At 38.8% G+C, this 23,558-nt stretch overlaps 1 protein-coding gene across 2 annotated transcripts in view; it reads left to right on the forward strand.

Moving 5' to 3' along the window:
• LOC134358428 (serine-rich coiled-coil domain-containing protein 2-like) overlaps positions 1-23,558 on the forward strand; it is a 782,366-nt gene that overhangs the window by 82,298 nt on the left and 676,510 nt on the right. For both annotated transcript variants that reach the window (XM_063070650.1, XM_063070651.1), the window contains exons 3-4: positions 1,694-3,183; positions 11,696-11,904. In XM_063070650.1, the coding sequence (XP_062926720.1) occupies positions 1,731-3,183; positions 11,696-11,904 (1,662 nt within the window). In that variant the 5' untranslated portion in view covers positions 1,694-1,730. The remainder of the gene's footprint in view (positions 1-1,693; positions 3,184-11,695; positions 11,905-23,558) is intronic.

A 23,558-nucleotide genomic window follows, 5' to 3' on the forward strand; every position in this document is an offset into this window, starting at 1 on the left:
TTGTTAACCTTAAGTATTTTGAAGTCAATAAAATTCTATATATTCAGGAGTACATATTGATAGATTTCCAATTATCTGTTTTAATCTCAGTTTTTGAATATACTTCAAGTTTACATCGTTATATTGTGTACTTCAAGTTTACATCGTTATATTGTGTACTTCAAGTTTACATCAGCGGTCCCCAACCACCGGGCCGCAGAGCATGCGCTACCGGGCCGCGAGGAAGCAATATGATTTGGTCAGCTGCACCTGTCCTCATTCCCTGTCATGGCCACTGATCAGTCATTACGCATGCGAGGTCATGACCCGTGCGTCATCCATGTCAGGGCGGGAAGGCGATCAACTCCTCGAGCTTGCAAATGACGACGGGCTGAAAAGTATGTTTGACATAACATCTCTGTCGGCATTTTGGATCAAAGTCAAGGCTAAATATCCTGAGATAGCCACCAAAGCACTGAAAGCGTTGCTTTCATTTCCAACATTTTTCTGCGAAGCGGAGTTTTCTGCAATGAATGCAACGAAAACTAAACTGCGGAATAGACTGGACATAAGGAACCCCCTTCGAGTATCGATGTCTCCCATCACCCCTCGATCGGACGGTGTTGTTGCAGGGAAACAAGCCCAGGGCTCCCACTGATTCAGCGATATTGGTGTGTTGCAATGATTTTATATATTCATACGGCGAAAATATGTGCTGTGCGTTTAATATCCAAATATTACTTAAAATGTTATGATGCTATTGACTTATAAGTGACCTATATAACCATATAACAATTACAGCATGGAAACAGGCCATCTTGGCCCTTCTAGTCCGTGCCGAACGCTACTCTCACCTAGTCCCACCGACCTGCACTCAGCCCATAACCCTCCATTCCTTTCCTGTCCATATACCTATCCAATTTTTCTTTAAATGATCATATCGAACCTGCTTCTGCCACTTCTACTGGAAGTTCATTCAACACTTCAAGCTCCCTTGATAATAGACTTATCATTATATCCATGTGAGGAAAATATGCGCTGTATGTTTAATATTCAATTCGTTAGATAAACCCTTTTAGAAACAAAATTGAGTGTATTACCAACTGATCACCTATATTCCGGTAGTGATTAACACCCACCCCCACGAACAGAATCGCCAAAAAGGATTTGCTGGGGGGGGAGGGTGGGTGGAATCGGCAGGTCACGACGCGCATGCGTATTGGTGCCTGCGCAAGGCTTCATGGTCATTGTAGTCTTCTGGGTAAACAACGTATTTGACTGCTACTCTTGTTCATTGGCAACCCTACCCACCGCCGCCCCTGCCCCCCCCCCCCCCCGGGTCGGGCGGTCCGCAAGAATATTGTCAATATTAAACCGGTCTGCAGTGCAGAAAAGGTTGGGGACCCCTGGTTTACATCATTACCACAGTGAATTTCGAGTTTGCAATACATGTGATTCTTGTATAAGTTAAAGTAACTGGAACTAAAAAGTTCAATTGGAGTACTATGAACTGCAAAAATATTTTATAATAGATTATGTATTTTTTCATTTGTGTTTTTAACACGTGGGACAGAATTATGTTTCACAAAACTAGCAGTTAGTGTAATCATTATTAGGAAAACTGGGTTTAATTGTGGAATGTTATTCTCTGATGGGGTGAAGGAGATGTGTTTAAAATGTATTATTGAATTTATTCAATTTGTTTGCTTTGTAGATTGCCAGAACTGTGAACCGGAAGTGTCTGCCAGCTAATGGAAGGAAAAACACCGAGCAAATCTGCCTCTGTTTCGAGATTGCCTAAGTTTGGCGGTGGAACATCTAAATTAAGTGAGATTCTTCTTCAACCTGAATCAAATGGAGCCTGTGTTCGCAGTGTCAGTGCTTCCAGCAGTTCAAACTTTGATACCAAGCAGAATGGAACTGGTCGTTCAGGTGCCTTTTCTTTCAACTGGAAGAAGTCTGGTAAAACTAAAGGTGGTGGACAAAGAGCAAAAGACCCAGTTAGTTCCTTGTCTTGTTCTGTTATGAATGAAGCACATGCTAAAGTTGAGAGAAATTTTTATTCTAAAGTTCCTCTTATCAAAGATCACACAGACTTGGGTTTTAAGACTAAATCTACTGCAGCATCCAGCCATCAAAAGAAGCATCAATTTGTACCTTGTGTAAAAGAAAATAAAATGCTTGTCGCTAGCTCAAATCATTCCTCGAAAGGAAACCATGGTAAATTACAGGGAAAGTCATTCACAACATCTCACATTTCAAGGTCCCAGTCATTTGGTCAGTTTCGTAAGACAGCTTTAAAGATGTCTGATCAAGAAGAGAGTTTCTCTGCATCAAGCAGTTCAAAAGGAAGTCTTAACCAATCTACAGAAAGCTTGAAGAACTTATTGGAAGAGAATATTGTTAGGTCACAGAGCTTTTCATATTCCACACAAAGTAACTCCTGTAGTTCTGATGTAATACCAAGATCTTTGTCCTTTTCAAAGGCTGCAGATGTTTCTAGACCTTGTCTGAAGCAGCAAATGAGGATAAGTCTGCCCTTGAAATCAAACACTTATCGCTATGGCAGTGCAAGGGGTACAGATAGCCCAAGCACCAGTGAATCACTTAGTAAAAGCACTTCCAGTAGACCATGCTTAAAAGTACCATCATCTGCTTTGAAAAAGTCTCAGCTTCCGACCTGCCTCACATCTTCATTTTATACTGCTACTTCTGCTTCTAAAATGACTCAGTCTTCATTAACTAAATGTAATAGGTTGACTGCTTCAGGAACAGCAAGCAATATAAATTCAGTATCTGACACCATAAAAGAAACAGATGGAATTCCAACTATTGTTGAAAATAACTCAAATAATGTAAATGTAAATATTGAATACATTGCTGATAACACATTAAACAGTAATGCTATAGGTGAGAAAGCTGATCTTGGAGCTACTGAAGAACTTCAATCATCTTCTGCAAAAGATATTGATGACCCAGAAGGAATGATCTCAATGTATTCCAACAGTGATATAATTAATAATAGCGAACAGTTAGCTAATTCTGGTACTGAGTCAATTGAAATTTTGGATAGCGATAATTCTATTTCCACAGAAATTCCTGATGATCTTTACATTCCTAATGAGGCCATGTCTTCAGAAGGATTAGAGGAAGTTCTAATTTCAACACATACAGGCACAGAATGGATGGATACTGGATTCTCTGGTATGTAAGCTATTAATATTAAATGGTGTATATACTGTATGTCTTTTTGGTAAATGAATAACTAACACAAGCATGCATGCAGTTTTTATATTAATATTTTCATTGGTAATTAAAAGTTAAATGCTATGTTGAAAGAATTAACTTTTTTTTATTTGACACCTATGCAAAATGTGCTTTCGCTTTCTACCACTGTTCAAAATTTGATTCATCTTTAAATTAAGGACTTTATGCAGCCAGGACAACCTTTAAACTTGTAGCAAAGAGTTTTGCAAGTATGTTGTTTTTATTTACTTTTCAATACTTTGCATTTTAGTCAGGAAATTTAATTCAATAATAAGGGTCATAAATTTATTTAGAAAGGCATAGGAATGTTACTGAGTCTCAGTGTATGATGGTGTTGAAATAACCTGTTATTGGAATGATGTGAAGTGTGCTTGCTAAGATAAATCAGTGGAGTCTATAACTGCTCATTCCTTGACGGTTCAAGCAGTATTTGTTCCAAGTTTTTTTTAATGGTTAAAGCTGATAATTAAACGAATTAGGTTTTTTTTGTAACTAAGGACTGTTAAGAATGGATAACTATAATATATGTTAACTTCAAGGAATAAGTGCAGGTGACCTCTGCATTACAGGCATTCAGGTTACAGAAATTTGCTCTTTCAGAATTCACAAATTGGTATTTGAAAGTCTAAGATGCAGAGTAAAATTTGCTCTCATTCACGTAAAATGTAAAATAAAACCTTTTTTCAGATACTGAAAATGTAGTTTTAAGTTACAAAAATTGTGATGACCCTTATTCTCTAGATAGCAATAATATTGCCACTTGTGTTGCTGATGCTTTTGGAAAACTAGATATGAGTCAAGTTACATGATTATTGTGATGTGTGTGTACCAGATTTTGCATGAATTCCCAGTACTAATATTCAATATCATTGTTGCATGCGTTTTGTACCTTGGGAGGTACAACATTTAAATTTTAAGTTTTGATAGCAAGATATGTACTAATGTATGAGCAATGTATGTCATGGTCATGTCGGTATATTACTTGCATCAAGTCCTTGGGGAAACCAGTACTAGAAACATAGAAACATAAGAAATAGGTGCAGGAGTAGGCCATTCGGCCCTTCGAGCCTGCACCACCATTCAGTATGATCATGGCTGATCATCCAACTCAGAACCCTGTACCTGCTTTCTCTTCATACCCCCGATCCCTTTAGCCACAAGGGCCATATCTAACTCCCTCTTAAATATAGCCAATGAACTGGCCTCAACTGTTTTCTGTGGCAGAGAATTCCACAGATTCACCACTCTGTGTGAAGAAGTTTTTCCTCATTTCGGTCCTAGAAGGCTTCCCCTTTATCCTTAAACTGTGACCCCTCGTTCTGGACTTCCCCAACATCGGGAACAATCTTCCTGCATCTAGCCTGTCCAATCCCTTTAGAATTTTATATGTTTCAATAAGATCCCCCCTCAATCTTCTGAATTCCAGCGAGTGTAAGCCTAGTCAATCCAGTCTTTCTTCATATTAAAGTCCTGCCATCCCAGGAGTCAATCTGGTGAACCTTCTTTGTACTCCCTCTATGGCAAGAATGTCTTTCCTCAGATTAGGGGACCAAAACTGCTCACAATACTCCAGGTGTGGTCTCACCAAGGCCTTGTACAACTGCAGTAGAACCTCCCTGCTCCTATACTCGAATTCTCTTGCTTTGAATGCCAACATACCATTCACCTTTTTTACCGCCTGCTGTACCTGCATGCCCACTTTCAATGACTGGTGTACAATGACACCCAAGTCTCGTTGCACCTCCCCTTTTCCTAATCGGCCACCATTCAGATAATAATCTGTTTTCCTGTTCTTGCCACCAAAGTGGATAACCTCACATTTATCCACATTAAGTTGCATCTGCCATGAATTTGCCCACTCACCTAACCTATCCAAGTCACCCTGCATCCTCTTAGCATCCTCTCACAGGTAACACTGCCTCCCAGCTTCGTGTCATCCGCAAACTTGGAGATGCTGCATTTAATTCCCTCGTCTAAATCATTAATATTTATTGTAAACAACTGGGGTCCCAGCACTGAGCCTTGTGGTACCCCACTGGTCACTGCCTGCCATTCTGAAAAGGTCCCGTTTATTCCCAATCTTTGCTTTCTGTCTGCTAACCAATTCTCTATCCACATCAATACCATAACCCCAATACTGTGTGCTTTAAGTTTGCACACTAATCTCCTGTGTGGGACCTTGTCAAAAGCCTTTTGAAAATCCAAATATACCATATCCACTGGTTCTCCCCTATCCACTCTACTAGTTACGTCCTCAAAAAATTCTACAAGATTCATCAGACATGATTTTCCTTTCACAAATCCATGCTGACTTTGTCCGATGATTTCACTGCTTTCCAAATGTGCTGTTATCACATCTTTGATAACTGACTCTAGCATTTTCCCCACCACCGATGTCAGGCTAACTGGTCTATAATTCCCTGGTTTCTCTCTCCCTCCTTTTTTAAAAAGCGGGGTTACATTAGCCGCCCTCCAATCCTCAGGAACTAATCCAGAATCTGAAGAGTTTTGAAAAATGGACAAACACAACTCAACAGAAAAAGGAATGGGGAAATTAAGGAATTAAGTCAGTAACATATAAATTGGGGCAATGGAGACTTCTTATAGAATTTAGACCTGAATAGAGGATTCAGAAAAGGCACTATTTACTTTTAAGATTCATAAAAACTTTGGTAACTACAGTACAGCCTTCTACTTTTAACAGTTTTATACTTATTATTTTTCTGTTAATATCGGCAATAGTAGGACCAGGAAAGACTTGATTCACCTACCCTGTTACAATAGGTGATAACTCTCTGGCAATTCCTTCATTTATTTATCCAAGCCTTTCTCTATCTTTTCTGCTTCTGCAGATCAATTCAAGCATTCAGTGTATCTGCCTGAAGTAGTCATATTTCAATTGACTGTGCAGTATGTATATCTTTAATTTTCTGCACTTCAAATATGAGATTACTGTTTGGAGTCCTTAAAGTTGAGTAGATCTTTCTAAATCTTCCAAAATAAATGGGCCTAAATTCTTCAAGTACTCCTTCATTGCTTTTAAATTTTTAGCATGTATTTTTCTGTTCATCATTTCCATTCCCCTTTCTAACAAACTTGTTTGTCCATTTTATCTTATTAACTCATCCATTTGTGTTTCTAATAATTTACCAAAATGAGTATTTTTATCAGCTGTTTTTTCTAATAAATAATATGGAGATTACTTTTAAAATTCACTTACAAGTCCTGGTGTTGCTGGCAAATTAGTATTTATTGTCTGACCCTGAAAGGCCTTGAAAAGATGGTGTACCTCACCTTAAAGTGTTTGCTTCTGATGAAGGAACTTGTGCAATTCATAGAGTAGGGATTGACAGGGTTTAGACCCGGGGGGGGGTGCAGTTGGTGTTGCTAAGGGGGCAGTGGGGTGGGCACTTGGTAGCAAAGGGGTAGCTGAAAGATTGCAGACTTGATTTAGGAAATGAATTATTTATTATAAGCATTTGATCCTCTGTGCCTCATAATTGATTACAATGATCACATAATCACCTCATCCATTGATAACCCCCAGCGTTCTATTAGACTTTGTTCGAAGCAGGTTATAGTTAGCATTTCAAGAGAATCTGTTGTAAAGAAGTCATGTTATTTCTAGGCCCAGCCCATGCATTATTGCGGTTCACTACTGTAGTGCAGTGATAGCTAGTACGATTCCCATACTCTAATCTCACCATGACAATTCTTGTTATTAGGGTATGGCATTCAATGGGGTAAAGTTCAGAATCTGCCCTTTGGAATGGTCTTGACCACATTTGAAGAGAATATATTCTGACAAAGCAAACAAAAACCTGGCTTATATTCAGCCACTTTGTGAGAACTTTCAGAAACGGTAGGCACTTGAAAACATGTTTGGCAGCACTTCATGGCAAAACAGTGATGGTCTGTTTGCTTCATATAACATTTAATTGCTCCCTTGTTAAATCTGGAAAGCCCCATACAATTGGAGAAAAACTGATTCTGCCAGCAGTAAGCAAAGCTCTGAGTACAGTTTTGCATAAATCACCAGATTAAACAATTAAAGTAAATCTACTCAGCGACAACTCTGTTCAAAGACGAATAGATGAAATGTCCGAGAATGTGGGAGACGCATTGTGCAAAATACTTAAGATAACAAAATTTGCTCTGCAATTGGATGAGTCAACTTTTCTGGCAATAAATCATTGCTTTATGGTTATGTTCACTGCATAAAAGATGAAAGCATGGTTCAAAGGTTATTATTTGCAAAGGGACTAGAAACAGATGTAAAGGGGGAGTCAATATTTTGGGTCGAACAATTTCGCAAAGCGAAGGACATTCATGCTCATCAACATTCTTGCTTATGCAACAGATGGGGTGCCAATAGCAACAGAATTCCATCGTGGGGTTATTAACCTTCTTGAAAAAACCTGCACCTAACATTTGCCATTCACTGTGTAATTCACAGACAACATCTTATTGCACAATACTTAAGCGATCGGCTGCATAGATCACAGCTGTAAATCAAGTTCCATGCTGTCACTTCTCGGCTATTTTGAGAACATTATGATGACAATGATAAACAGTTTGAATGTTTGCTGTTGATGGAAGTCAGGTGGCTCTCAAAAGTAACCTGAGGTGATTTTATGCACTTTTTGAAACTGATAAAATTCTTTGAAGGCTCGAATGCTTCATTCAGTAATCAACTCAAGACTATTACGCATGATATTGCTTTGTCTGAGTTATTCAAAGTTTAATTAAATCAGTCTTTAATTGCAAGGACGTTATGTGAAATTGATCAAAGTCAAATCAATCGGCTCCATTATTTCTGTCCAAGTTAACTCTATTTAAGTGCAACTTTGGCCGTCATGACCTTTTCCAATTTCCGAGTCTCTCTCAGTTGGAAGAGAAAGAAAGTCTACCAGCTTATCATCAGGTATACTGTGCCCACCTGGGTGAGCTGCATAAATACAAGTCAGAGTGATGTCAGGATCTTCTCCGGATCCAAATTCTAGATTGGGTAATAAATCCATTTCTGAACACTTCCAATGAGGAATTAACAGGAAAGATGGAGTAAGAACTGATCTTGCTACAAAAAGACTGAGCTGGACCAAGATTCAAAAAATCATATCAAGACTTTTGGTTGCAGAAAGAATTATCTTGTATTCTGCTGAACTGTGAGAAAGTGTCAAGATGTTCTGTATTACCTTTCCACATCCTATGTTATGAAGCACGTTTTCAGTGCAGTCGCTCAACTTCTTTCAAAGCAACGAAATAGACTAAATTATTGAGTGTAGGGGCCTGGGACGACTCCTGAGTGACATTCAGCTTAATGTTGAGAAGCTGATGTCATTGCAACAAGCCCATTCTTCTGATTGAAAGGTGAAAAATTAATGAAGTGGTGAATAGTTGGACCACTAATGTAGACTCGAAAATGGTTGATGAAAATTGTTTCTACTGTCATTAAATAAAGAAATAATTTTATTTGTAGCTTTAAATAGATTGGAATTTTTTGCAATTATTTGTTACTGCTTTTAATTTGCAATTCCTATTTTTTTCACTGTGCATCATAAATTGAAGTTATTTATAGTTATTATGTGATGGCTGGAAAGGGAGAGGAGGGGATAAAGTCTGGGAGCCAAGGGGGCAGTAACCCAAAAATTTTGGGAAGCACTGGTTGAGACCAATAGATGATGACTTATAATGTCTCCATGTCATGATGGTGTATAACTTGGAGAGCTTTTCCTGGATGTGATGCTTTTGCCTTCTCAATGTCTTTTACTTAAGTTTTTAAAAACATTATTTTCTGTGTATCCTGTGCGAAATCCTCTTGGATCCAGTCCTATTATTTGTTCTCTGCTTTTCAGTAGTCCTGTAATCTAAATGCTGCATCAAATACTCATAGAAATAGGCCATTTGGCCTGTTCACCTCAATCAGGTCTTCCCTCGTTTTGTTCAGTATGTCTCAATTTTTTTTCTTTATATGCTTTATTAGTCTCTCTTTAAACATACTCTTCAAATATTGTGGTTGCCATATGCAAATTCTCACCAGTCTTCAAGAAGTTTCTTGTACACTCCCTAATAGATTTCTCTTTGGTGTGTTCTAATGGCTCAAGCTTGTGGTCTTTCTCATAAGTGTAAATATTCTATCTGGATTCACTCTGGAGAAAAAAACACTTTCAAATTTCAAAGACTGTTTATTGGATCAACTCTCAGCACCTTATTTTTGTGAAGAAATCAAATATTTTCATGCTCTCTTGATTTACGTACTTTTATGTTTCTCATATCCTTATAAATCATCTCTGCCTCCTCTCCTGTAACTTTATATAGTAAGGCAATCAGAAGTGTACTCATTATTTTAAATGTCAAATATCAAATCAAGATTGGAACATAACTTTTCAATTTTACGGTTCTGTTCTTCCAGAAGTTTGCCTGGACTTACTTTGCCTTTCATTAAACACCTTTGCTAACACATAGCGTGATTTGGGTGTATCAGTATTTGATGATTCTTTTGTTCCTCTCCCCAACTCAACCCATTTTCCTAAAATTAAGCAACCTCACTATTCAAATCACCAAAATGTACTTTATCACATTTATATGATTAACTTAATTGCTCATTGTATGTTTTTATTGATGTATTTCTGTAATTAGTTGCATTTGCTCCAGCTATTGACTCCAAGCCTGCCCTCCCATCCACTCCCTAATTTGATATCAACTGCAAAATTAAAACGTGTTATTGATGCAAGAGTTTAAATCCTTACTGCAAATTACGAAAAACAGTGCTCACAACATTGATGTTTGTGGCTCTCATTTGCTACATCATTCCAGTACAAGACCATAAGTTACAGGAGAAAATTAGGCCATTCAGCCCATCTAGTCTGCTCCACCTTTCCATCATGATTGATTTATTATCCCTCTCAACCCCATTCTCCTGGCTTCTTCCTGTAACCTTTAACACCCTTACTAATCAAAAACCTATCAACCTTAGCTTTAAATATACCCAATGACTTGGTCTCCACAGTTGTCTGTGACAATGAATTTTATTGATTCATCACCCTCTCGTTAATGAAATTCCTTCAAATAATTAGTCTTGACTTCCACTCTGTTCCTTGTCAGATTGCAGTTTATTCACCTAGTTGTGCCCCGACTCTGTTCTCTGACTTTGTTAGTCTTTTATGGGGTACCTTAGTTCAGGGCTTGGAGGTACATTACCATTCTCTTTGTTGTCTCTTCAAAAAAAATGTAACTTGATTAAGCAAGGTTAATACCTTTTAAAATCCATGTTGACATGCTCATATAGAGATTCTATTATTTTTCCTGCTGATATTCTGCTTACTAGTCTATAATGCCTGGGACACATTATTTCTCTCTCATTAAATAGTGAGTTAGCTATAGGCAAACTATATGATGGTGCTCTGGCACTACATTTTTTCCAAAGTATTACTAAATTTGCAGCAATACCTCTTCTATCTTTCTAATATTCTTTTAAACTGCATGGATAGAATTCATCCTTAAATTTGACTAGCTAATTTAATCTCTTAACTGTACTAATTTCAGTGCTCTCCTAATGTCACACTGACCTTCTGAATATTAAAGCAAGATAATAGATTATTGTTTCTGTGTCATTCCCGTGGTTATCCATTATATTATCCTACATATTCTTTAATGGCCTCAATCCCATTGCAACCTTCCTTTTTTAGTCATATCTGTGAAAAAGTTTTACTATCTTTTCCTTTCTACACTATTTATAGTTTATCTTTGATTTGTTAATTTTTTATCTTCAAATATGTTCAAATTTCATGCACTGCTTTGCAATCTATGCATTTAATATTGCTGTCTCTTAATTAATTTCCATTTTCATTGATTTATCCATTCACATAAAAATTTCTCTTCATTACTGGGAAATGGCATCAACCTTCCCTACTTCTAAATGTGATATTTCTTGATATCTTCATCTTTTAATCTTACTGATCCTTATTAAACTATTATCTGTAAATATCTGAATGGGCTATTCTAGTTGTATCCCAGCTAGTGTTGATTTAGCAAAATATTATATGAATTGTCAGTGTTGAGAGCTCCCTGCATTACTTACTTATTTACAGGATATGTGTATCACTGGTATGGCCAACATTTATTTCCTGTTCCCTGTCATCTTCCTAACCTGTGGCAGTTCTAAATGAATTCCTCTTGCTGTTGTCCATGATTTTATTCATTGTCTAAATAAAATTATTTAAATTGCTGCTTGTGCCACAAACACCTTGTATAAGTTATTAATCTCTACTGTATCTCTTAAACTTGTTTGTCATAATTCAAAGTTGAAATGCTGTCTTATTTTGGTTATCCGGCTAAATAATTGACAATGCATATTTAAAAAAAAAACAAAATATTGGCAAGATGTTAACAGCTGTTTGTTCTCCTATATATTATAACAATTGTCCCTTTTTTAAAATCTTTTGAGTAGATCATTGCAAAGATTTGGAGAGTTCCCAGACCACTGCCTCAGGTAATGACCTTGTGTCTCCAGATGTCAACTACGCAATGGGCTCTTCCTTTGAACTTTCTCCTTCCAGTAGTTCAGCTGGAACATACATGTGGGATGAAGAAGGCATGGAGGGACTTGGTACAGTCCAGCAGTGTGGCAGCCTTGAGTCTTCAGAGATGAACAGCCTGGTAAGATGATTCCTATTGCGTTTGTTGTATTTTGTTTGGACATAACAGGAAGTTGGCTTCAGAGTTGTACAAATAACGTTTTCTTTCAAAAAAAAATGTTTAAAAATATTTTCATTGTTGAGGACAATAATATACTGGAATCACTGGTAATTAAACTTTTCTTAATGAAAAACTAATTATAATTTAAGTAAATTATCTAAATAAACTTAAGGTTTGAAACGTTATAAAAGCCAACAGTGATATGTGATAAAATTTGGTTTTCTGATGCTGTTTGGAAGCACCTCCATAAAGATAAAGGAATGAAATGCTGAGCAATTTTAAAAGTAAAACGTCCTTTATTTCTCTATGATGTTTCTGTAATATTAATCTTGAAAGTCAAGTTGAATTGAGCAGCTGATTTGATGGCTGCAGAGAAGGGTCATCATGTGGAGGAAATGAGCAACTGCACCTTCAAGTGAATTATAAACAGCAGGATTGCAAAAGTGCTAGAAATGGGCAATTTAGTCTGATCCGTCATTGTTTAATATTCAGTCTCTAACCATTTGTCTTAGTCTCATTTCTTGATGTTCTAGGCTTGCAGAAGTCTGTAATGTAATTTAAAATAAGTAATTGTGATACCATCTGCTTTTGTGGGAAATAATTCCTGATTTTTGTTATCCTTTGTGTCAGAAATTGTTCCCTGCTGGATGAATTATTGGCTTTAAGATTATTTCCTCTAGTCTTGGACTTCCTAATTAAAAATTTCCCTCTGTCTACTATAGAGTCCTTTCAATATTTGTTTTTTAAAAAAAGATGCCCTTATCATAGTATAAAATTGATTTATGAAATGTCTGCTAATCTAATAGAGGCCTCATTGCTATTCTCATGAGTAAATTCCAAATGATTTTACAAAGGATTTGTAATTGATCTGAGTTATTTATGTTAGTTGAACACATTAACTAAATAAACTTAAAGAGAAATTATCTGGGGAACCTTATTTCACTGTGGAGCAATATAACATTCAGCTTTGTGTAATATTTAGGGTGCAACTACTGTAGAATTTCAATGTTGGTGAGCTGTTTGAAGCATATGTACTTTGAATACAGACATGGCAATATTTGTGTATTGTAAATGTGATTTGGAGATTGAATTGGTGGTACATGGAGAATATTTTTGAAGCTTTAAATCTTAGATGGTGCAAGAATATCAGCACAAAACTCCAATAAATAAGGTATCTTAAAAACAGTATTTGTCTAAAGATGTGTAGGAATTTATTCTGTAATCTGACATATGACATTCAGTGTAATTTGCAGAAATGGGGAGAGAAACCTTTGGAAAGCAAAGATAATGGCTGTCTTAAAAGTCATTAGTCTCGCAAGATTTAAAGAACTCAATCAGTTTGTACACAGGAGTAGAACTCTTCCATTTGCATTTTAGAAAACATTATTGTTTTCCAGTTGTAATTGATTTTTAATTACAGCTGTTAAGCATTACACATAAAATGATAAATTACCTTTTGCTAAGTTTGAGAGGTTGTCCGCTGACAGTTGAGGCTTTACTTTTACAAAGTGATTGAGAAGAGGACGACAAAGCAGCAGCAGAATCAAATTATGTATGATGGTAGATATTTTGCATCTCTATTTGAATTCAGGAGAATAACTTTTTATAGCACCTAAGGGGGCTATAGAGAGGTATACTGAATATATTCAAGATAGATTTGCAGAGGAATTTTGGATGTTATAGGAATCAAGTTGAATTGGATCGGTTCAGGAAAGTGGACCTAAGATTTAAAAAAAAATCAGATGCAATTTTATTGATTGAAGCACAATTTCTTACTAGTTATTTCACAAATAATCTAATCTAATAAGATTTAAAAACAGGAGTAAACCATTTGAAATTAAACTGAAGCCTTAAAGTTAAATTAAGACTTTGAAAAATGTTGATTTTTGTTTTAAAAAAACAACATGGTCGGATTTGTATTTTTGCTGCTTAATATAAGCTCAGTTGGAAAAAAACAATGTGAAGAAAATGGTTAGTGGATCACAGATTGACCTATAAGAAACATTTTGAAGAACTAAACTTAAAAAAAAAAAGTCATTATGATGGGACATGGAGTTAGCTTTTTGTTTTGTGCTCATTTGTGTAAACTACTGATTGCAGCTGGAATTTCCACATTGGTTTTCCAGAGTTCCATTCCAAATGTTAATAGGATTAACCAAGGTATTGCAGAAATGTTTTGTTTAGAGTTTGCGGAAGAGTTCCTCTGTTGAGTACACAGACAGAAATATAAAGAATCCTGAGAATACTGAATGTTGCATCGGATCAAAAACATTGAGTGACATATTTATTTGATTAGGCATTATCATTACATTGTAGAACCTTGAGCAAAGTATAAGCTTAATTTCTCTCCCCTGTTAGCATATTAATTCTTTAAAATACAGCTCAATAGATTTGAATATGACAATTACTTAAGTTGTATGTTGGCTTGTTGACATGGATGTACCTACTGATATCTGAAATAATCATTAAATTTATGTGAAGACAATGTGGCTTTATATCTAACATTTCCTAAGATAATTTAAAAGAAAATCTTGAACTAACTGATCTGATTTCTGCAAAATAATGGATATGTTGCGCTGGAACTTGCTAAGAAGTGGCAGTATTTCTGTATTAAACTGCTAACATTTCTTAGCTTTAGTGCCAACAAGTACAGGTTTCCCCTGCCATCCGAAGGTAGAGCGTTCCTATTAAACGGTTCGTAAGCAGAAATGTCGTAAAGCGAAGAAGCAATTACCATTTATTTATATGGGAAAATTTTGTGAGCGTTCGCAGACCCGAAAATAACCTACCACATCATGCCGAATAACACATAAAATCTAAAATAATAGTAACATATAGTAAAAGCAGGAATGATATGATAAATACACAGCCTTTATAAAGTAGAAATACTTTTCCACAATCATTACTGAACTGTTCTCCGTAGCAAAAACCTCACGCAAGCGCTGTCGGCAGAAAATCTCACGCAAGTGCTGTTGGCAAAAACACGGCGCAAGCACTCTCCAGTAATCTTTAAGCTATGAAGCTGCCAAATCATACCAAATAACACGTAAAAATACACAGCCGATATAAAGTAGAAATAATATATGTACAGTGTAGTATCACTTACCGGAATCGGGACAGCGCAGGGCACACTGATGATGGTGTGTTAGGCTGAGTCGTTGCAGGTTGGGTGGTGCAGTGGCTCCCACCGTCCAGGCCACCAACCGATACATTGCCGCGAAGCACGCAGGGGTGCAGCGGTAGCCGGGAGGCACACAGCACATCTTTAAGAAAAAAGCCGAAATAAACATGCTAATTAATTACGTGCTGCCCGACACATAATCGTCAGCCCAGATCATTGCCGATTGCCGATTGCATCGCCTCTGATCTAGGCCGACAATTACGTGTGGGGCGGCACCTAATTAATTAGCATGTTTATTTCGGCTTTTTTCTTAAACATGTGCTGTGTGCCTCCCAGCTACTGCTGCATTCTCCGCGAATCAGTACAGTATCTGTCCGCGGCCTGGGTGTTGGAGTGGTGGGACACTGGGGTGTCATCTCGTCATCTGTTTCCATTAGAGCAGGCAGCTCATCTTCTCCTATGACTGCCCGCCTCGATGTTAAAGGTTGAGGTTTGTTGTTTGCTGTGGCTTGCTCGACTGCTGAGCCTCGCGCATTTTTCTATCATACAGTTCTTTGTAAGGACTGAAAGAATCTTGCAAATATCCCCGAAGCCTATGTACCCTTTCAAAATTAAAGTCGTACTTTATCATTACTCATTAGGTTTCGATTGTTATCCTTTCCTCTTCCAATTGCATCAGCTGTTTATCTATCAGTTCTTGGTCATGGGATGCCAAAACCTCTTCAACATCATCTTCGTCAGCTTCCACAAGCCAAACTCACTTTGTCCTTGCTTCGTTCACCACGATCGAAACGCTTAATTATGTCTAGTTTTACGCTAAGTGTAACACCCTTACGAGCTCTTTCAGGCTTTTCCGACACCATAGAACTCATCTTGCAAACAACTGCTCACAGGCTCCTGTTAAAGCAATGCTGGCGAGAATGCCGTTCCGAATCCGGGGAGAGCGGCTGCTTGGGGCGTGCGCTGATTTTTTTTGCGCGCTGAATTTTTTTATCACGCGCTGAATTTTTTTCGTAACAGTGAAAACACCTTCTGAAAGTGAAAACAGGGTACTAATGTAGGTCTTCCGTAACAGTGAGGTTTCGTAAAGCGAACATTGGAAAAGCGGGGGACACCTGTACGCTGGATCAGTTGTCACATTTTGCCAAAAATGCTTCCTGTTGGACTCCAGAAGGAGTCTTCGGGCAGCACAAGATTTTTTTGCTCAGAATCAGTTTGCCTATTTGAATGGAACTTTTATAACTAGAAGGAACAAAGATAATTTGTCTCTTTTAAAACTGTCTTTGCTACATTTGTATATTTTAAGTAATTAAAAAAATTAAATAGCTTATAATTTATCAGTATTTTGACATTTTAAAAGACAGTTTTTGAATGCTTCCAAAAGGCTCAAAGGTTCAAAGATCCAATTCAGTGTCAGAGAAGTGTATACAATAAACAGCCTGAAATGTTTTTTCTTTGCAAAACATCCATGGAAACAGAGAAGTGCCCCAAAGAATGGACAGTTAAACATGAGAACCCCAAAGTTCCCCCCAGCTCCTCCCTCCCACGCATAAGCGGCAGCAAGGCAACGATACCTCCTCCTCCCCAGCAAAAAAAGCGCACCTGCTACTGAGCACAAGTGTGAGCTAGGCAATAGCAAAGGCACAGATCTTGCAGTTACCCCAATGACTATCGTATTTCATCCAGTATTCGACAAACCACAAGTTCTCTCTCTCCCTAATAAGGGAGAGGGAGGTGTCCCCCATTTTCACAGTCAGACATTGTAAATACTTGGCCATCAATGACAAAAATGGTGCAGTTGTCTGTTTACCATTTGTCAGTTTTCTTAGTTGCTTCATGTTTTGGGTTGGTAATGGCTTGCCCATGTCACTGAATGACATTGCACAAGTCATTAGCACCATAGGGGGTGATATTCAAAGATTCAAAGTATATTTATTATCAAAGTATGTATGCAGTATACAACCTTGAGATTCGTCTCCCCCCAGACATCCAAGAAACAAAGAAGCACCTTGGAACCCGTTCAAGGAAAATATTAAACACCCAACATACAAAAAAAGGAACAAATTGTGCAAATGACAAAAAACAAGTGAAAAACACACAGAATATGGGACATCAAACCACAGAGTCCTTGAAACAGTCTAGGAATGTTCAGTTTTGTTCAGTTCAACTTAGCACTGTCGATTGCAGGTTGCACAGCCAATTTGCCCCAATCAAAATTCCATCAAGTAGCAATAGAAAAGGAGTAAGCAGAAACCAGAGGTACACATAATGTGAATGGCAGAGTCCAATCCAAAAACTGCGTATAATCTCTAATGAGAAATTGTGTATCTTGAGGTAGTTGGGGTGCTATTCTCTACAAATACTTAGCCAGCTGAAAGATGGTAGGAAATATTAATCTTCATAAAATTGGTGCTGATACACAAATAAAATGTGGACTTAAAAAGCACCCACATAATTGTTCCACAGATCTCTCCACATGGCAATATGCCCTGACTTCTATGTATTCATGTTACTCACTATTCTAAAGGAAGCTTGACAGGATAATTACTGTAGGTTTCAGGTTGAGATCCTTCATCGGGTCATAAAGGATCTCAGTCCGAAACTTCGACTGTCTCTATTTTCATAGGTCCTGCCTGACCTGCTGAGTTCTGTCAGCATTTTGTGTTGCTCTGGATTTCCACTATCTAGAGGATCTCTTGTGTTCAAAATCTCTTCATGCTTGGCTTGCATTGGAATTCTGTACCCTTTTTAAATGGTTATTCTTATAAGTATAGACTTGACTTTAGAGATTATTTATGGTAAGGATATCATTACTTGATAGCCTTACCAGCAGGGAATGGGATTAGGTAAATTTAAAATCTCCTCAAGCAATATAAAAGTTGCAAGCTGTATTTGTTTTGTTTCAGGATCAGTATAACAATACTCATTCAATCTTATCAACAATATAAAGTGGGATGGCAAAAATATAAATAGGATATTATATATATTTATGAGAGGGAAGTGTTCTGAGAAGTGTTCAAAATCCAATTCATTAATAAATTAGAAATGAACAGTTTAGACAGCCTCACTGACTTGGTATGTGAATGAGTTTGCTTGTTGCTTTCAACTCTGTTTGTCTTGGTTGTTGTGGCTCAAGGATGTGGGAGGGTGGAGAGAGTGGAGATATGGATATGCCTGTAGCACCTCAGCAACTGGCAACTCCATTCAGCAGGCCTCCGAAATGTTGATTTGAATGTATGCAAAGTCCATAAGTTGGGTGTTTAACCTGGGGAGAACCTGTACTTTAAAGCAGCAGTCCCTAACCACCGGGCCACAAAGCATGTGCTACCAGGCTGCGAGGAAACAATATGAGTCAGCTGCACCTTTCCTCATTCCCTGCCACGCCCACTGTTGAGCTTGAATGCATGCGAGGTCATTACCCACGCGTCATCCATGTTGGCGCGGGAAAAAGATCAGCTCCTCGAGCTTACAAGTGATGGCGGGCTGAAAAGTATGTTTGACATAACATCTCTGCAGGCATTCTGGATCAAAGTCAAGGCTGAAAATCCTGAGATAGCCACGAAAGCACTGAAAACATTGCTTCCATTTCCAACATATCTCTGCAATGAATGCAACGAAAACTAAATTGCGGAATAGACTGGACATAAGGAACCCCCTTGGAGTATCGTTGTCTCCCATCACCCTTCAATGGGACCGTCTTCTTGTAGGGAAACAAGCCCAGGGCTCCCACAGATTCAGCGATATTGGTGTGTTGCAATGATTTTATATGTTTATACGGGGAAAATATGTGCTGTGTGTTTAATATCCAAATGTTACTTAAAATGTTATGATGCTATTGACTTATAAGTGACTTATGTAACCATATAACAATTACAGCCAGTCTGGAAGAATATTGTCAATATTAAACTGGTCTGCAGTGCAAAAAAGGTTGGAGACCCCTGCTTTAAAATATTCTGTTCTGCCATCTGGTGGCAAGAAATGGTATTGCTTGAGGATCTCTACTGTAATCATAATTCATATTTGTGGTGAATGAAACGTGCATCTTTGCAAGTTTTGAAATGTAATTGTGGTAGAGGAGCATTCTATACAAGTAATCTATTTAACTTGCATTGGAAGTCTGGGCTGTTTTGCAATCTGTTAAAATATACGGCAGCTGCAAATCCATCAAGGATAAATTACAGAACCAGGACATTTGACCCATCAAGTTTGTCCTGACTCTAAGCAAGTGCAATTCAGCCGATCCTATTTCTATGTTCTCTCACTTTCTTTCCTTTCAACTGCTTACCCAGTTCTCTCTTAATACAGTAATTAAATCTGCCTCCGCAATTTTAGTCCAACCATTCAAGAGAGTCAGAATCAGGTTTATTATCACTGGCATGTGTTGTAAAATTTGTTAGCTTAGCAGCAGCAGTTCAATGCAATACAAAATATAGAAGGAAACAAATAAATAAGTAAGTAAATCAGACCACAATTTATGGGAGCAGAAGCAGACCATTTGGTCCATCGAGTCTGCTCTGCCATTCAGTCATGGGCTGATCCAATTCTTCCAGTCATCCCCACTCCCCTGCCTTCTCCCCATACTCTTTGATGCCCTGGCTAATCAAGAACCTATCTATCTATGCCTTAAATACACCCAGTGACTTGCCCTCCATAGGCACTCATGGCAACAAATTCCACAGATTTACCACTCCCTGACTAAAGTAATTTCTCCACATCTCTGTTCTGAATCCTGAAGTCATGCAGTCTTGTCCTAGACTTCCCTACCATGGGAAGTAACTTTGCCATATCTAATCTGTTCGGGCCTTTTAACATTCGGAATGTTTCTAAGAGATCCCGCCCCCCCCCCCCCAATTCTCCTGAACTCCAGGGAATACAGCACAAGAGCTGACAGATGTTCCTCATATGGTAACCCTTTCATTCCTGGAATCATTCTTGTGAATCTTCTCTGAGCCCTCTCCAATGTCAGTATATCCTTTCCAAAACAAGAGTCCCAAAACTGCACACAATACTCCCAAGTGTGGTCTGACGAGTGCCTTATAGAGCCTCAACATCAGATCCCTGCTCTTATATTCTGTACCTCTAGAAATGAATAGCCACCATTGCATTCACCTTCTTTACCACCGATTCACCCTGGGGGTTAACCTTTAGGGTATCTTGCACAAGGACTCCCACATCCCTTTGCATCTCTGCATTTTGAATTCTCTCCCCATCTAAATAATAGTCTACCCGTTTATTTCTTTCACCAAAGTGCACGACCATATAGTTTCCAACATTGTATTTCATTTGCCACTTCCTTGCCCAATCCCTTAAACTACCCAAGTCTCTCTGCAGGCTCTCTGTTTCCTCCACGTATCTTTGTATCATGGGCAAATTTAGCCACAAATCCATTAATCCCATAGTCCAAATCATTGATGTACATCGTAAAAAGCAGTGGTCCCAGCACTGACCCTTGTGGAACTCTACTGGTAACTGGCAGCCAGCCAGAATAGGATCCCTTTATTCCCACTGTCTATTTTCTGCCGATCAGCCAGTGCTCCACCCCTGCGAGTAACTTCCCTGTAATACCATGGGCTCTTGCTCAGCAGCCACACATGTGGCATCTTGTCAAAGGCCTTTTGAAAATCCAAGTACACTACATCTACTGCATCTCCTTTGTTTACCCTGCTTGTAACTTCCTCAAAAAATTGCAGTAGGTTAGTGAGGCAGGATTTTTCTTTCAGGAAACCATGCTGGCTTTGACCTATCTTGTCACATGCCTCCAGGTACTCTGTAATCTCATCCCTCACAATTGATTCCAACAACTTCCCAACCACTGATGTCAGGCTAACAAGTCTACAGTTTCCTTTCTGCTGCCTCCCACCCGACTTAAACAACGGAGTAACATTTGCAATTTTCCAGTCATCCGATACAATACAATATCGATTCTTGAAAGATCATTTTTAGTGCCTCCGCAATCTCTCCAGCTGCTTCCTTCAGAACCCGAGGGTGCATTCTATCAGGTCCAGGAGATTTATCCACCCTCAGACCATAAAGCTTCCTGAGTATCTTCTCAGTCGTAATTTTCACTGCACATTCTTCACTTCCCTGAGACCCTTGAATGTCCAGTATACTGCAGATGTCTTCCACTGTGAAGACTGTTGCAAAATGCGCCTTCAGTTCATCTGCCATCTCTGCATCTCTCATTACAATATCTGCAACGTCATTTTCTATTGGTCCTATATCTACCCTCAACTCTCTGTTTACTCTTTATATACTTTAAAAAGTTTTTAGTATCTTCTTTGATGTTAGTCGCCAGCTTCCTTTCATAATTCATCTTTTCCTTCTTGATGACCCTCTTAGTTTCCTTCTGCGTGTTTTTAAAAGCTTCCCAATCCTCTGTCTTCCCACTAGCTTTGGCTTCCTTGTATGCCCTCTCTTTTGCTTTTACTTTGGCTCCGACTTCACTTATCAGCCACAGTAGTGTCCTTCTTCCATTTGAAATTACTTCTTATTTGGAATATATCTGTCTTGCACTTCTCTCATTTTTCGCAGAAACTCCAGACAACTCTGCTGTCCTTCCTGCTAGTGTCTTAGAGACGTCCCTTAGACATTATACAAATTCTCTCTCTTGAGGCCCACTACTAACTTGGTTTTCCCAATCCACTTTCATGTTAAAATCCCCAACGATTATCATGACATTACCCTTCTAACATGCCTTTTCTATCTCCTGCTGTAATTTGTAATCCACATCCTGACTGTTGTTTGGAGGTCTCTATACAACTGCCATTAGGGTCCTTTTACCTTTGCCATTTCTTAACTCAACTCTACACCTTCTGATCCTATGTCATCTCTTTCCAATGATGTAATACTATTTCTCATACGCAGGGCCACACCACCCCCTCTGTCTACTAACCTATCTTTCCGATACACCGTATATCCTTGAACATTCAGCTCCTAATGGCAGCCATCCTTTAGCCAAATTTCAGAGATGGCCATGATGTCATACTTGCCAATCTGTAGCAGAATTTTAAGATCGTCCATTTTATTTCTGATGCTGCGTGCTTTCAAATATAACACTTTCAGTCAGTATTTGTTGCTTTCCGTTTTAACTGCACCACACCTCTATTGCCCTGTAACTCATCCCACTGGCTGTGATTATGCCTCATGTCCTGCCTGTCCTTTCTATCATCTCTGTTGCATGCTATCTTTGATTTATTTCTTTTTTCCCCTTCCTCAGCCCTATTACTCTGGTTCCCATCCCCTTGCCAAATTAGTTTAAACCCTCCTTAACAATACTATTAAACCTGACTGCTAGGCTATTGGACTTCCCTGGGTTCAGATGTAACTCGTCCTTTTTGTACAGGCCATACCTCCCCCAGAAAAGACCCCAATGATCCAGAATTCTGAAGCCCTGCTCCCTACACCATTCTCTCAGCCACACATTAATATGCCCGATCATGCTGTTCTTGCGCTTGCTAGCACGTGACACAGGCAGCAATCCTGAGATTACTACCCTGGAGGTCCTGCTTTTTGAGTTTCCTACCTAATTCTCTCTTCGGGACTTCCTCCCTTTTTTACTTATGTTATTGGTACCAATGTGTACCATGACTTCTGGCTGTTCACCCTCTCCCTCCAGAATACTCTGCGTCCAATCTGAGACATCCTGTACCCTGGCACCTAGGAGGCAACACACCATGTGGGTGCAGAACATAGAACATAGAATAGTACAGCACATTACAGGCCCTTCGGCCCACAATGTTGTGCTGACCCTCAAACCCTGTCTCCCATATAACCCCCACCTTAAGTTCCTCAATATACCTGTCTAGTAGTCTCTTAAACTTCACGAGTGTATCTGCCTTTATCACTGACTCAGGCAGTGCATTCCACGCACCAACCACACTCTGAGTAAAGAACCTTCCTCTGATATCCCTCTTGAACTTCCCACCCCTTACCTTAAAGCCATGTCCTCTTGTATTGAGCAGTGGTGCCCTGGCGAAGAGGCGCTGGCTATCCACTCTATCTATTCCTCTTATTATCTTGTACACCTCTATCATGTCTCCTCTCATCCTCCTTCTCTCCAAAGAGTAAAGCCCTAGCTCCCTTAATCTCTGATCATAATGCATACTGTCTAAACCAGGCAGCATCCTGGTAAATCTCCTCTGTACCCTTTCCAATGCTTCCACATCCTTCCTATAGTGAGGCGACCAGAACTGGACACAGTACTCCAAGTGTGGCCTAACCAGAGTTTTATAGAGCTGCATCATTACATCACGACTCTTAAACTCTATCCCTCGACTTATGAAAGCTAACACTCGATAAGCTTTCTTAACTACCCTATCTACCTGTGAGGCAACTTTCAGGGATCTGTGGACATGTACCCCCAGATCCCTCTGCTCCTCCACACTATCAAGTATCCTGCCATTTACTTTGAACTCTGCCTTGGAGTTTGTCCCTCCAAAGTGTACCACCTCACACTTCTCCGGGTTGAACTCCATCTGCCACTTCTCAGCCCACT

Source organism: Mobula hypostoma, chromosome 18, assembly GCF_963921235.1.
Source record: "Mobula hypostoma chromosome 18, sMobHyp1.1, whole genome shotgun sequence".
Classification (NCBI taxonomy): domain Eukaryota; kingdom Metazoa; phylum Chordata; class Chondrichthyes; order Myliobatiformes; family Myliobatidae; genus Mobula; species Mobula hypostoma.